The sequence below is a fragment of the Watersipora subatra genome, chromosome 9, assembly GCF_963576615.1.
Source record: "Watersipora subatra chromosome 9, tzWatSuba1.1, whole genome shotgun sequence".
Classification (NCBI taxonomy): domain Eukaryota; kingdom Metazoa; phylum Bryozoa; class Gymnolaemata; order Cheilostomatida; family Watersiporidae; genus Watersipora; species Watersipora subatra.
In genome coordinates, this window is record NC_088716.1 from 55210254 (window position 1) to 55223870 (window position 13617).

General features: G+C 33.9%; 1 protein-coding gene across 1 annotated transcript; it reads left to right on the top strand.

Annotated features, from left to right (window-relative positions):
* The first annotated feature begins 1983 nt into the window (after window positions 1-1983).
* Window positions 1984-12043, top strand: LOC137405238 (uncharacterized). The gene is made up of 4 exons (XM_068091467.1): window positions 1984-2485; window positions 5335-5484; window positions 10506-10769; window positions 11590-12043. The coding sequence occupies exons 1-4, from the start codon at window positions 1984-1986 to the stop codon at window positions 11904-11906; spliced, it is 1233 nt and encodes a 410-aa protein (XP_067947568.1). The 3' UTR covers window positions 11907-12043.
* The last annotated feature ends 1574 nt before the right edge of the window (window positions 12044-13617 follow it).

Consider the following 13617-nt stretch of genomic DNA (forward strand, 5'->3'; position numbering starts at 1 on the left):
TTATAGCAACTTATATTTTGAAATTTAACCTTCTTTTAATCTTGATTTAATTTAATCAATTAATAATTAAATTTAATCTCGAAAACTTATAACTTGAAATATAACTTTTTTACAATCTTTGGTCACAAATAAATAGCAATGATCATGATGTGGAGGATAGCGTCATGCGAATAACAAACAAGTGAAGACAACTACAACACTCGAATTCATTTCAAAGCAAAATAAAAAGCACAATTTGCTCATTTTTATATAGACATGTATTAGTCTAACCAGATAAATACATACAAACAAGAATAAATGTTGACAAAGTCAGCCAAAGGTCAGATAGCTTACCAAAAGTACAGAATGTAATTGCACAACACCCAACCTCTAGTTATGGTTGCTGCCTCGCCACCTAGTCATACAGAGTCCATATGAGGAGAAACTATATTGAATTTGAGCTTGAGACATTTTATTGCTTTTATTCCTATACTATCAGTAAATTATTTTATATTCAATTAACCATATCACTATTGTTATTATTTTGTATAAAATTATATCACAGTTTCTTATAATTATCTATGATGTACAGCAACTAATCTCAAGGAGTACCATGCTACATGTTCATCATAAACAATCTTTTAGAAATGTCTAAACACACAGATTAAAGTCTAACCTTGACAATGTCTCACCACAAAACAATAATTCACCTATCGCCCTTTAATCAACACTTGTTTAAATTTTACATACCTAGGAAAGGCCACCTTTACAAAATCAGAAATATTCAAACGTTTCTATTTGACTGACCAAGTTCATACCACCAAAAGGTTTTGCTTTGCAAAAAAAGCAAATGATCTCATGCTATCACTTAAAATTCTAACATTCAAACTTAGCTTGTCGACCCTGATTATTGTTCCAAAAGCAACACATAATCACAGTTGACTTTGAAAGTGATGATTATCCAAGTGGATCAGGCATTTTTAAAACAATTCTCATGGTAAAGTTTTTTCAAATCCACTTTACTTGGTTTTTGGTAACTATCTAGTAAAGAGAGAGAAAGAATTATACTGCGAGGACACGCCTATAAATAAAGCCCATAAATAAAGCCTATAAATAAAGCCTATAAATAAAGGATGACAGTGGAGAGGCAGGCAAGTTTAGTACTGCTGAGTAAAGCGCCAGGCAGGAGCAGACATGTACTTGATTATTCTTTCACTCCTGCTCATAGAGACCTCAGAGCAAGCTAGCAGGTAATAAACACTATATGTTACATTATAAGCACATTTCTTGATTACTAGAGCAGATGCTCCTCTTCACTCAAAATGATGGTAAAACATCTTCTACCTACAAAATGTTGAAGTCTTTTGGCTTTTGTTTTATATTCACAGTCTATCTGCAAGGCAGAATTGAAACTTTTTAAGCTGTTACTTTTGATCTACAATGCCTATGACGTGCATGATATGCTGATAGATTTTTAAACAATGCGTAAAAATTACAAGTCGCTGATGTAACAGGGCACTCACCTTTTTATCGCTTTCTGTTGTGGTCATTATGTATCCACGTTTTCACACAAACATTTTATATTATTTACGAGCATTTTTTTTCACTCCATGATGTTATAATTTGAAAATGCAAGTTTTACTATCGTCATACATATACAAACACGCATAATATTGCAGAGAAATAAAGTTTGGAGAAGTACAAACTATATTCAACTTAACCGAAATTCTTCCTGTCAATGACAGCAAAATCTACGTCATTCAACGAGATCGAGACAACCCAGAGCAGTACCTTCTTGGTTTATTCAGCGGGATTGTCAGCTTAAAGCTATTTGATAGCAGCGCCAATACAACAAGAATATTAGCGGGTGACCTGCTTGTCAGTGGATATGCTAACGGAGAAGGGCTGACGAGTAGATTTAACGGGATATACGGGTTGGTACAAAGCAGCTTAGGCTACATCGTAACTGATTACTGGAACCACTGTCTGCGGCAGATAACTCCGATGTCAGCGGACGGTGGAAATGTCATCTGGCGAGCCTCTACTTACGCAGGGCTGTGCAAAGTGTCTGGATTCATTAACGGGGAGAAATTGAATGCAAGATTTAGTCTTCCAAATGGCTTGCTCGAGAAAGAAAATATTCTTTACATAACTGATAGCAAAAATCAAAAGATCAGAATGCTAGATATGGATATGGAGGAAGTATTCGATGTTCACGTGAGTGAAATAAACAAATTAGGACAGTTTGTATTTGGAGCCAAGGCAGATGAGTATTATGTCAACTCACATACAGGAATACTGAAGATTGAAGGGACAAAGGAGGCGTGGTTAGTTGGTTGCCGTGCACCAGAATATCAGCAGTTGGAAAGAGCTCAATTTAGTGCGGCAGGCTTTGGATATTTGACAGGCATTAGCAAGATGAACGAAGAGTTCCTGTTAGTAACAGATGCGTATACAGTAAAGGTAGTTGACTTGAACCAGCAAGTGGTTGATGTTATCTGCACAGGTAAGTTGTGCAGATATTCATGTTTGGTTATGATCCTCACAAATATTATCCCTGCAATCACAAGAAGTTGGCTTACATCTCTTAAAAATACTATGAAGTTTAGAGCCCCTAATTATTCGTTAGCATGGTGAAAAAAGGAAACTATCTCAAATTTGAACGACCAAGTACAAGAATAATATGCCCTTTGAAAAATACTAATTCAAAAGATAATAATCATATGGTGTAGTGCGTGCCCTTTCTAATACTCATGACCAATCATATCATGTTCTTTTTAGCACTCATATCCCATGATATCATGCCATTTCTAGCACTCATATCCCATGATATCATGCCATTTTTAGCACTCATATCCCATGATATCATGCCATTTCTAGCACTCATATCCCATGATATCATGCCATTTCTAGCACTCATATCCCATGATATCATGCCATTTCTACCACTCATATCCCATGATATCATACCCTTTCTATCACTCATAATATTGTAAAGAAAACTGTTGATTCCCTTTACTGCTACACAAAAATTATAAACATGGAGTGCAAAGCAATAAGATAAATATATATTTTTGAAATATATATAAATACATGTGATTAGTGTGTGCGCATACAACAGAACAACATGCAAGAGACTGCCAGCGATCTCTGTCTCCTGCATTCTTCTTGCCTCCTTTTATAGGTATACTTTTTAGCTTGGCTCCACCCATCGATCGTATCGGTCCATCGGTAGCATTGGCTGTTTTTACAGCCGAGTCTCCTGCTGTGCCGAGAATCGGCTTGGTTATATCTTTGGTCCTGGGATCAGCTAGGCAGCCGGCCCCGGTTTCGGTACTCTGCCGTCACAATATCTGGTTCTGTTTAGCAGCCATAACTTATGGTATCATGCCCTCTATAGCATTCACCATCCATGATATCATACCCTCTCCCCCAGCGCTACTGCATTATATCATATTAACGTTCAGCTGTAGCTAAATGTTATAGTTTACTGACAGTTGCATTTCAACTTGAATTAATAATCTATAACTTAGTTCACACGTATTTTAAGTTATCACCGTTTTACCAAATTTACTTGTTTACATCACTAGATGTTACTATTTGGTCAATGACAACAGTTGGTGTCATCAATGAGAATAATAATTTAATGCGTAACCTTAGCTGGAGCTTTATTGGTGAAAGTTAAAAGGAAATAACAGTAAACTATGATGAATGTATAATTGTGCAGATTCAAGTCCAAACTGTCACGCAAAATTTATTGCTGGAGAAAATGACGAATCAACCAGTAAGCATTCACGAGACGAGGATTAGGCTCACCAACATGCGGACATGAGTCAGTTTATTGTAGAATTATTAGCTTATAGGTATTTTATGTATAATGTTTATTTATAGCGTGTGACTAAGTTAGCCTAAAACTATATTGATTGATTGAGCACCAACCACTATATTCTTTTCACAAAGTCCTGTCACTAGATATTCAGAAAACTCTCGCCAATGAGAGTGATAAAAATAGCATCGATTGGTCAGGATCTACATGTATAACGCTAAAATCATTTCTTGTCACACAATGGCTAAGCTCAGCAATGTATCTGAACACTTAAACTGCCTAACTATTTATGATTGGTTGCTCTGCAGCCAATCATAACCAAAGTATTTGTACAGAAATAATTTGTGTTAGTAGCTGCACCATCACTCTCTGACATACTGTTAACCAAGAAAACCTAGTGACTGTTTGACTCCAAAGACAAGTTCAACTGTTCTTTTATTCTACTAGTTAACTATTTCCTGTTTTGTCAATGTCAATGAGAATCATTGATATTGACAAGAAAAACTAAAATTCAATGCACAATCTGGACCATATCAGTAGTGTTAGAAAAAATTATAACTTTCTCATGACCTTTCCTATTTAGGTTCAAGTTTTCCAACACTAGTACAAATTGACAAGCTACAGAAAAGTTGACTACTCTCAAATTTTGCCAGAGCATTTTTTAATAATGAGCTGTGTTAAGTTGGTAATAACTTTCATAAGTTTTGTCTTTCTCGTATGACATCTGCATCGCATTGACTGGATTAGACGCTATCTGAGAAAGATCACACTGCTGTCATGTGACCGTGATAGTCTTTAGCCAGTTCAGCTATCACTACTGCTGGCCTTGATACTGTCTTCACCGGTACTAACAAAACTGCAGCTGACGGGGCAGCATTACTGGCAACTAATGAGTAGTATGTGGTCAATGTCAGTGAAATCCTTTGGAAACATTTAAAAGTCTTACAGCTACTTAGATGCATGCAAAAGCAGTAGGCCTAGTAACAGAAAATATTTTAGGTTCAACTTGGAATTTTATGGTTTTATTGCCCCTTTGAGCAACATAGATCAGTCAGGATGGTGCCATAGTAGATTCTTTGCGTAATAGATAAATAAATATTAACTTTATTTACATCAGTCAATCACGTTTAGAAAAATTCGACCATGAGACAAAAACTAGTAAAATAAATTAAATTGTGTGTATTGAAAGAAAAATCTTTTTTGCATAACGCTGTTCTATATTGTATATTGGCAGTGTTGGTGTTTGGTATAGGTGAAGTGGTTCTGGTTAATAGCCTTTAAATTATTATTCTTTGCAAACAAAGGAAAGTAGGTCGGTCAAACACTAGAATTAGGCCAAAGTTTAAGGTCTTAGGCCAATGCTAAAATTTTAATGAATCTCTACAATGGAGTTAAAGTATACAGCACAGATCACGTAACCATATGAGTGTACTTAAAGGATAACTTAACAAAACTTTAGTTGATAGTTACAACAATTTTAAGTTGCTAAGATCAGTATTTTTCCTCTTCCTCCAACTGTTGTGTTGCAGGAGAACAAAGCAGGCAGGATGGCAATGTTAACAACTGTATGCTGCACTCACCGACAAGTTTAACAGTCATTGACAATGTAATTTTAATCGGAGAAGAGTCTGTCATACGTCAAATACCATTTAGTCTATCTAATACACTTGACGTCAATGGTAAGTTACTATGGAAACATAAACTTTTGTTATTTTGTCATAGTTGGCTTTTAGAACAACTTCAATTTTAATGTGTCTTGCAATGCCAAGTGCCAAAGGAGATAGGCACAATTAGTTTCAATTGAAGTCCGACAAACACATAATCTCTAGTTACGGTTGCTGCATCACTATCTAGTCATACATGAGCCTTTATAAAAAACCATTTTGAGTTTGAGCTGAGTTTAAAACATCCTATTGCTCATATTCCTATATCATCAGTAGACTGTTTTATATTAAAATGATCATACTATTATTATTTATTTGTATAAAGTTACATCACAGAATCATATCTTTATTCATGGCACGGAAAAAAACGAGTCTCAAAGAATCTTACCCTGAGACATTCTCATCATAAATAAGCTCTTGCTAAAGTCTAACCTATGCGTAGTTTCATTAACTTCTCTAGACATAGCTCAAGGTGTTGTAGTTCCTTCACCCTTAGCTTAAGCTCATTGAGCACAAAATTTTAGGATTTCTGGCTTCACATTCAATCTATGAAACTGAGTAACTAACAGATATGTATTATCATAGTAGCTAACAGATATGTATTACCTTAGTAACTAACAGACATGTGTTACCATAGCAACTAACAGACATGTATTACCTTAGTAACCAACAGATGTATTATCATAGTAACTAACAGACATGTATTATCATAGTAACTAACAGACATGTATTATCATAGTAACTAACATATATGTATTATCATAGTAACTAACAGACATGTATTACCTTAGTAACCAACAGACATGTATTATCATAGTAACTAACAGTCATGTATTATCATAGTAACTAACAGATATGTATTATCATAGTAACTAACAGACATGTATTACCTTAGTAACTAACAGACATGTATTACATTAGTAACTAACAGACATGTGTTACCTTAGTAACTAACAGACACATATTACCTTAGTAACTAATGGACATGTATTATCTTAATAACTAACAGACTTATATTACCATAGTAACTAACAAACATGTATTATCATAGTAACTAACATACGTGTATTACCTTAGTAACTAACAGACATGTATTACATTAGTAACTAACAGACATGTATTACATTAGTAACCAACAGACATGTATTATCATAGTAACTAACAGACATGTATTACCTTAGTAACCAACAGATGTATTATCATAGTAACTAACAGACATGTATTATCATAGTAACTAACAGACATGTATTATCATAGTAACTAACAGACATGTATTACCTTAGTAACCAACAGACATGTATTATCATAGTAACTAACAGACATGTATTATCATAGTAACTAACAGACATGTATTATCATAGTAACTAACATACGTGTATTACCTTAGTAACTAACAGACATGTATTACATTAGTAACTAACAGACATGTATTACATTAGTAACCAACAGACATGTATTATCATAGTAACTAACAGACATGTATTACCTTAGTAACCAACAGATGTATTATTATAGTAACTAACAGACATGTATTATCATAGTAACTAACAGACATGTATTATCATAGTAACTAACATATATGTATTATCATAGTAACTAACAGACATGTATAACCTTAGTAACCAACAGATGTATTATCATAGTAACTAACAGACATGTATTATCATAGTAACTAACAGATATGTATTATCATAGTAACTAACAGACATGTATTACCTTAGTAACTAACAGACATGTATTACATTAGTAACTAACAGACATGTATTACATTAGTAACCAACAGACATGTATTATCATAGTAACTAACATACGTGTATTACCTTAGTAACTAACAGACATGTATTACATTAGTAACTAACAGACATGTATTACATTAGTAACCAACAGACATGTATTATCATAGTAACTAACAGACATGTATTATCATAGTAACTAACAGACATGTATTATCATAGTAACTAACATATATGTATTATCATAGTAACTAACAGACATGTATTACATTAGTAACCAACAGACATGTATTATCATAGTAACTAACAGACATGTATTATCATAGTAACTAACAGACATGTATTACCTTAGTAACTAACAGACATGTATTACATTAGTAACTAACAGACATGTGTTACCTTAGTAGCTAACAGACACATATTACCTTAGTAACTAATGGACATGTATTATCTTAATAACTAACAGACTTATATTACCATAGTAACTAACAGTCATGTATTATCATAGTAACTAACATACGTGTATTACCTTAGTAACTAACAGACATGTATTACATTAGTAACTAACAGACATGTATTATCATAGTAACTAACAGACATGTATTATCATAGTAACTAACAGACATGTATTATCATAATAACTAACAGACATTTATTATCATAGTAACTAACAGACATGTATTATCATAGTAACTAACATACGTGTATTACCTTAGTAACTAACAGACATGTATTACATTAGTAACTAACAGACATGTATTACATTAGTAACCAACAGACATGTATTATCATAGTAACTAACAGACATGTATTATCATAGTAACTAACAGACATGTATTATCATAGTAACTAACAGACATTTATTATCATAGTAACTAACAGACATGTATTATCATAGTAACTAACATACGTGTATTACCTTAGTAACTAACAGACATGTATTACATTAGTAACTAACAGACATGTATTACATTAGTAACCAACAGACATGTATTATCATAGTAACTAACAGACATGTATTATCATAGTAACTAACAGACATGTATTATCTTAGTAACTAACAGACATGTATTACCTTAAAATTTCGACATCACATTTTTCATTGGTTAAACAGTTTGATACATTTTCAATTTATTAATAAGGAGGTTGCAGACAATATTTTTCAATTTCCGTGCATATCATTTTTACCACAAATTCAATTGAATTTCTTTTGGGATAAGTTTGGGTGCCACATGTCATTTTCTCAGATAGTTCCGATTATTGCTAAAATTGATATACAGTGAAACATGGATAACTCAAACTTCACGAGACCGAGCGAAAGTGTTTGAGTTATCAGAGCGTTCAAGTTATCAGAGCAAAGTCACAAGTGAATGTATTTATCAGTAGATACATATACAAACTACATGTACATGTATATATAAAACTAAAGTATAAGTTGTTTGTTGTAAGTTAAAGGGCATCTGATGTAGAGTTTTAAAGTATTTATCAGAAAGTATAGATATTTTTATACACTTGAGATTTGTGAGTTGTTTTAGGTGATGTAACCGCCAGAACTTTTTCAGATTAAAATTGGCAAAACCTAATCGCGGTTAAAACGCTCAGAAGACATTTTTTCTTCTGAGTGTTTTACTCGAGATCAATTTTGCCAATTTTAATCTTAAAACGTCTTGTCAGTCACATCACCTAAAACTGCAAACAAATCTCAGCCCAATAGAAAAATATCTATTCTTTCTGATAATTTTTAAAACTGGACATAAGTAAACATTTATGACCAATGCAAAAAAGCATGCTTTACATCTGATCAGTTGTTTCATTTAAAAAACTTATCAAGTGTAGTCTGTGACAAGGTATTTTTTTGACAAAGATCAACAGTGTGACTTATTGTAGAAATAGATTTTAAACAGCTATTATAGTCCTTAAAAACTTGTTAGCCTTTTCTAACAAAATTGGCCCATCGGTAGGTACGCCTTCACTACGCACTTGTCTAAACCAAGTCAATAATACACCATCCAAATCATCGTGCGACGTTGAACGATCTCTTAGCCTTGACGAATTTTGGTCACATATCGATCTTATTCTTTCTTTTTGTTTAATCCATGTTGACACTGTCCTTTTTAGAAGATTTTATCTTTTTGATAATGCTGATAGCTTTTGTCCTGCTTCGATTTCCTCGAGTACTTTAAGTTTGTCAGAAGGTTTCCACGCTTTTCTTTGCTTGCATGATGCCATCGTAAAGCGGATGTCTGTTGTAGCGGACGCCAAGCCACGAGCCTATTTGTGACATTTTATCTTTATAAAATATATATATCACTATATATATAATATCACTATTATATCAATATTATATCACTACCGCATATAATCACTGTTTCAATATGTATTTTGCATGCTGTGTCTATCTTTATTAAATTTTTATCGCTAATACCTTCTAACGTTTATAGCTTGGCCGTAACTAAGCGAACGTCTTAGTGACCCTATTAATCATTTTTATACGATTTCTTTTTCAGTTCCATTATACGGTACGGGGGAAATTATATGTACACTATACGCGTATAAAAAGCTCTTTCGTTAAGAAAGCAGAGAAGTCTCAGCTCCGCGACTAGTGGAAACTCCTTCGAAATAAATTGAACAGAAACCACATTTGTGAATTCGGCAAAAAACTGTTCGAGTTAACGGTGCCGAGGTCGAGTTACATAAAGCCATTTATCATTGCGTGGGAACGGACCAAGCAAATCCATTCGAGTTAACCATGTGTCCGATATATCCGAGGGCGAGTTATCCATGTTTCACTGTATATGATTTCATTATAGAATTATTAAAACAACTAGTGAATAGTGCTCGCTCTACTACTTTGAAAATGCTGTACTTGTTATTAAATGCACAACAGTTATAAAAAGTTCACGCATCAAAATCTGTTGTTTGTTTTCCTATAATACCAACTATTAGTTGAAATATTGCTATAGTTGAAATCTTCAAACTTAAAGCTGTCATTGACTTTATAATTAAATTGTCGAAAAAACAATTCTGAAAGTTGAAACATGCATTCATTATCACACCCTTCCCTGGTAAAGGTAATGACATCACAAACACTCACAAAAAATCTTATCTAAGCCAGATACTGAAAACAACAGGCTCCACGCTCTCGATTTTCTTTGTATTTGAAATTGTGACCTAAGTGCATAAAAAAGAGAGTAAATTAAACATTGAGTATGGTTGATGACATGTGAAATGATTTGTCATATGGAACCATTCAATGTATATAACATATATGTGTATTATATATATAAGTTTCATATACGAAAGTTGCAGCGGAAAATTCCATTACCTCAGCTAGTAAAAGCGAATCTCCAGAAGAGCCAGAACTGGAGTGTGAACGGCCTCCATTCATCTCAAAGTCTTGGTATGAGCAGTTGGGCGCGTATCCAATTGGTGCGACAGTCGTCTATCAGTGTCAGGATAGCTATACCGCGACAAACATATCCAACAATAGGCTGGTCTGTGCGCCAGTGCAGGGTGACCTCGTATGGGCAGGAAAATACATTGAATGCAGCCCTTCCAGGGCTTTATGTAAGTCAGCTATTGGATAAGTGTAGCATTATTAAGTAACACTATCCATCAGAGTAGGTGTAGTATTATTATGTAACACTATCTGTAAGAGTAGGTGTAGGATTATTAAGTAACACTCTTCATCAGAGTAGGTGTAGTATTAATTATTAAGTGAGACTATCTATCAGAGTAGGGGTGGTATTATTAAGTAACACTCTCCACAAGGGTATATGTAAGATTGTTATTCACACTAATCATTGGATAGGCGTAGGATTGCTAAGTAACACTAACCATTGGGTAGCTGTAGGATCACTGATTACACAAATTAAGTAGGAAATGGCTAATCGAAAGTCAGAGCGTATCAAACAGGAAAACATAGCGTACCAGGCAGGATGGGAAACAATGGCAGAGGACGCCAAAATGAACACTAGGACTTACATCTAGAGTTCCTACATATGCAGATGTTTTTGCATGTTTTTATGTTATTGTATTCTTAGCAAGTTAATTGTTGCTTATCAGTAGTTTTCCTTAAGTACTTTCAAATGTTTGTGGCAGTGTTTCGAAATATTCATCACAAATGCTTTGGGAAATCTATAGGCTTTTGTCTGTATCAAACCCCTATCTCCTCTCCTTTGCTCTCTCCAAAATAGTTACCAACACATCTGGACTGTTATTCACAAGCAGCATAGACAGCTTTTATTATCATTATAAATTTTAATTGTGATGTTTCTTTGACACACAATCTGAGAGCATTACATTCGCTTTATCTTTCTCCATGTAATAGGTACTTCTAAGTTCTTTAGCCAAGCTTGTGGTGGAAAATATCTGTTTTTTTTTGTAGTTGCTACCATCATTCTGTCTATCGTCACAGGAATATCCCTGATCACATTGACGGTTGTAGTAATCAAAACACGTGCCACCCGATGTGGCAGTGGTACTCCAAAATCATCAGACTCAAATTCACCATCTTTTCGATCATCACATAATACTCAACTGCCTAATATTCCCACATCCACCGTTGGTGAATTTTATGAAACAGTTGGAGATCGAACGGTAAGCACGCAGTATCTTCAACCACGAACAAAAGATGGCAGAAAGGATGATGAGTACATTTGTCCTACAGGATCGTATGACTACGATGATATAAATCTGACATAATTCCTAACAACTCACTAAGTCACGTATGATATTTATGTGCTAGAAAAAATGCTACCTTATGTGACTATTATATAAATGCATGCTTGTAAATGTCTCTTTTTAATTATATTACACAATTACTATTTTTATTGTGAGAAACAAATTTCAACTAAAAAGTAGTACTGGCTATGTATTGTATAACAGTCTCAAAATTTTTTGACAAAATAAAGGTTCAAAAGCCGTAAGAATATACACAAACCTCCTGTTATATGTTCTTGTGTTATGGTGCTGATTATAGTAATACTTATATAGTACCTGTTTCATGGGAATCTTTTATTTTCCTTTGTGATGCACTCAACTAAATTCTTCCATACCAGCATTTTCCAATATTTCCAACTTTTTTTGGCTAAAATCATCAACTGGAGTACTACTTACTAAAGAAATAAAAAGTTGTTCTTTCATTTTATAACTCTTCTGTTACTTTAGCAATAATTTCGAAGAAAGTTAGTTGATCTTATAGAAGCATGAAGTTACAACTACCAGTAAAAGTATGAAGTGATAACTACTAGTAGAAGTATGAGCTGATAACTATTAGTCGAGGTATGAGGTGATAACTACTAGTAGAAGTATGAGCTGATAACTACTAGTCGAGTTGTGAGGTGATAACTACTAGTAAAAGTATGAGGTGATGACTACTAGTAAAAGTATGAGTTGATAACTACTAGTAGGAGTGTGAGATGGTAACTACTTGTAGAATTATGAGGTGATAACTACTAGCAGAGGTATGAGATGATAACTACTACTAGAGATGTGAGATGATAACTACCAGTAGAAGCATGAGGTGATAACTATGTATAGAAGTATGTGGTAACTGCTCGAGCACAGAAATACTGACGCCGTTCAGCTTTGCATTCACAAATTCTGAATGTATTGACAGTCTAGTTCAGGTCATCAAATATAATAGCAGCATGTATTAGCGCTTAACAGAACAAACAAGTAATCATGTAAAATTAAGGCTTCCTCACACTACCAAGAATAATACCTGTAATTCCACTAAGCCTTGAGCATTTTCTGGTTCATGACTGCTATTGCCTTTTCAGCAGTTCACACGGGTATTATAATGATTAAGGTAGTACTTGACCCACATCCCTTTAAGACTACACTGCTCAGGAAAATATATTGAAAATATGACATATTAAGTGAGTATGCTGGCAGCAAAATATGCTAAAACAATAACATTTAATATAAGTTAGAAGTACAAATTGATTTTTGTTACTGTTAACAATGTTGCTGCAAACCAACATTTACCAGGACCAAGAATCATTACTTTCTAGAGCTTATGGAGTGACTAGGTGAAGTCGAGCATTGCTAAAAAGGCATTGTTGCTAGGATACAGATGAACAGAACAAACGTTTATTTATTTTTTACTGCATGCTGCACCTTGTGAGAAACAGCTTGCAGGGTACTCATTAATCGGTTGCTATAAAACAAGTGTTTTTAGACCCGAAGCGTTACATATAATGCTTGTTGCATTCATTAGTATTCAACCGTGGACTCCACTTTTATGAATATTGAAGTTATAGGTTATTTTTTATATGGCATAAAAATTACTTTTTTACCAATTTTATCATTTTGTTTCAGGTTTGCCTCTTCATTGGGGAGAACAAGTATGCGTTGTTTTTCTACCATACGTAAAACTCTTTAGATGTAATCAGATCAGTGCCTGATGGAA

Coding starts and splice junctions, on each gene's coding strand:
- LOC137405238 (XM_068091467.1), top strand. CDS start 1,984: ATGTCAGCGGACGGTGGAAATGTCATCTGGCGAGCCTCTACTTACGCA. Junction 2,486..5,334: donor GGTTGATGTTATCTGCACAG/GTAAGTTGTGCA, acceptor GTTGTGTTGCAG/GAGAACAAAGCAGGCAGGAT. Junction 10,770..11,589: donor CAGCCCTTCCAGGGCTTTAT/GTAAGTCAGCTA, acceptor TTTTTTTTGTAG/TTGCTACCATCATTCTGTCT.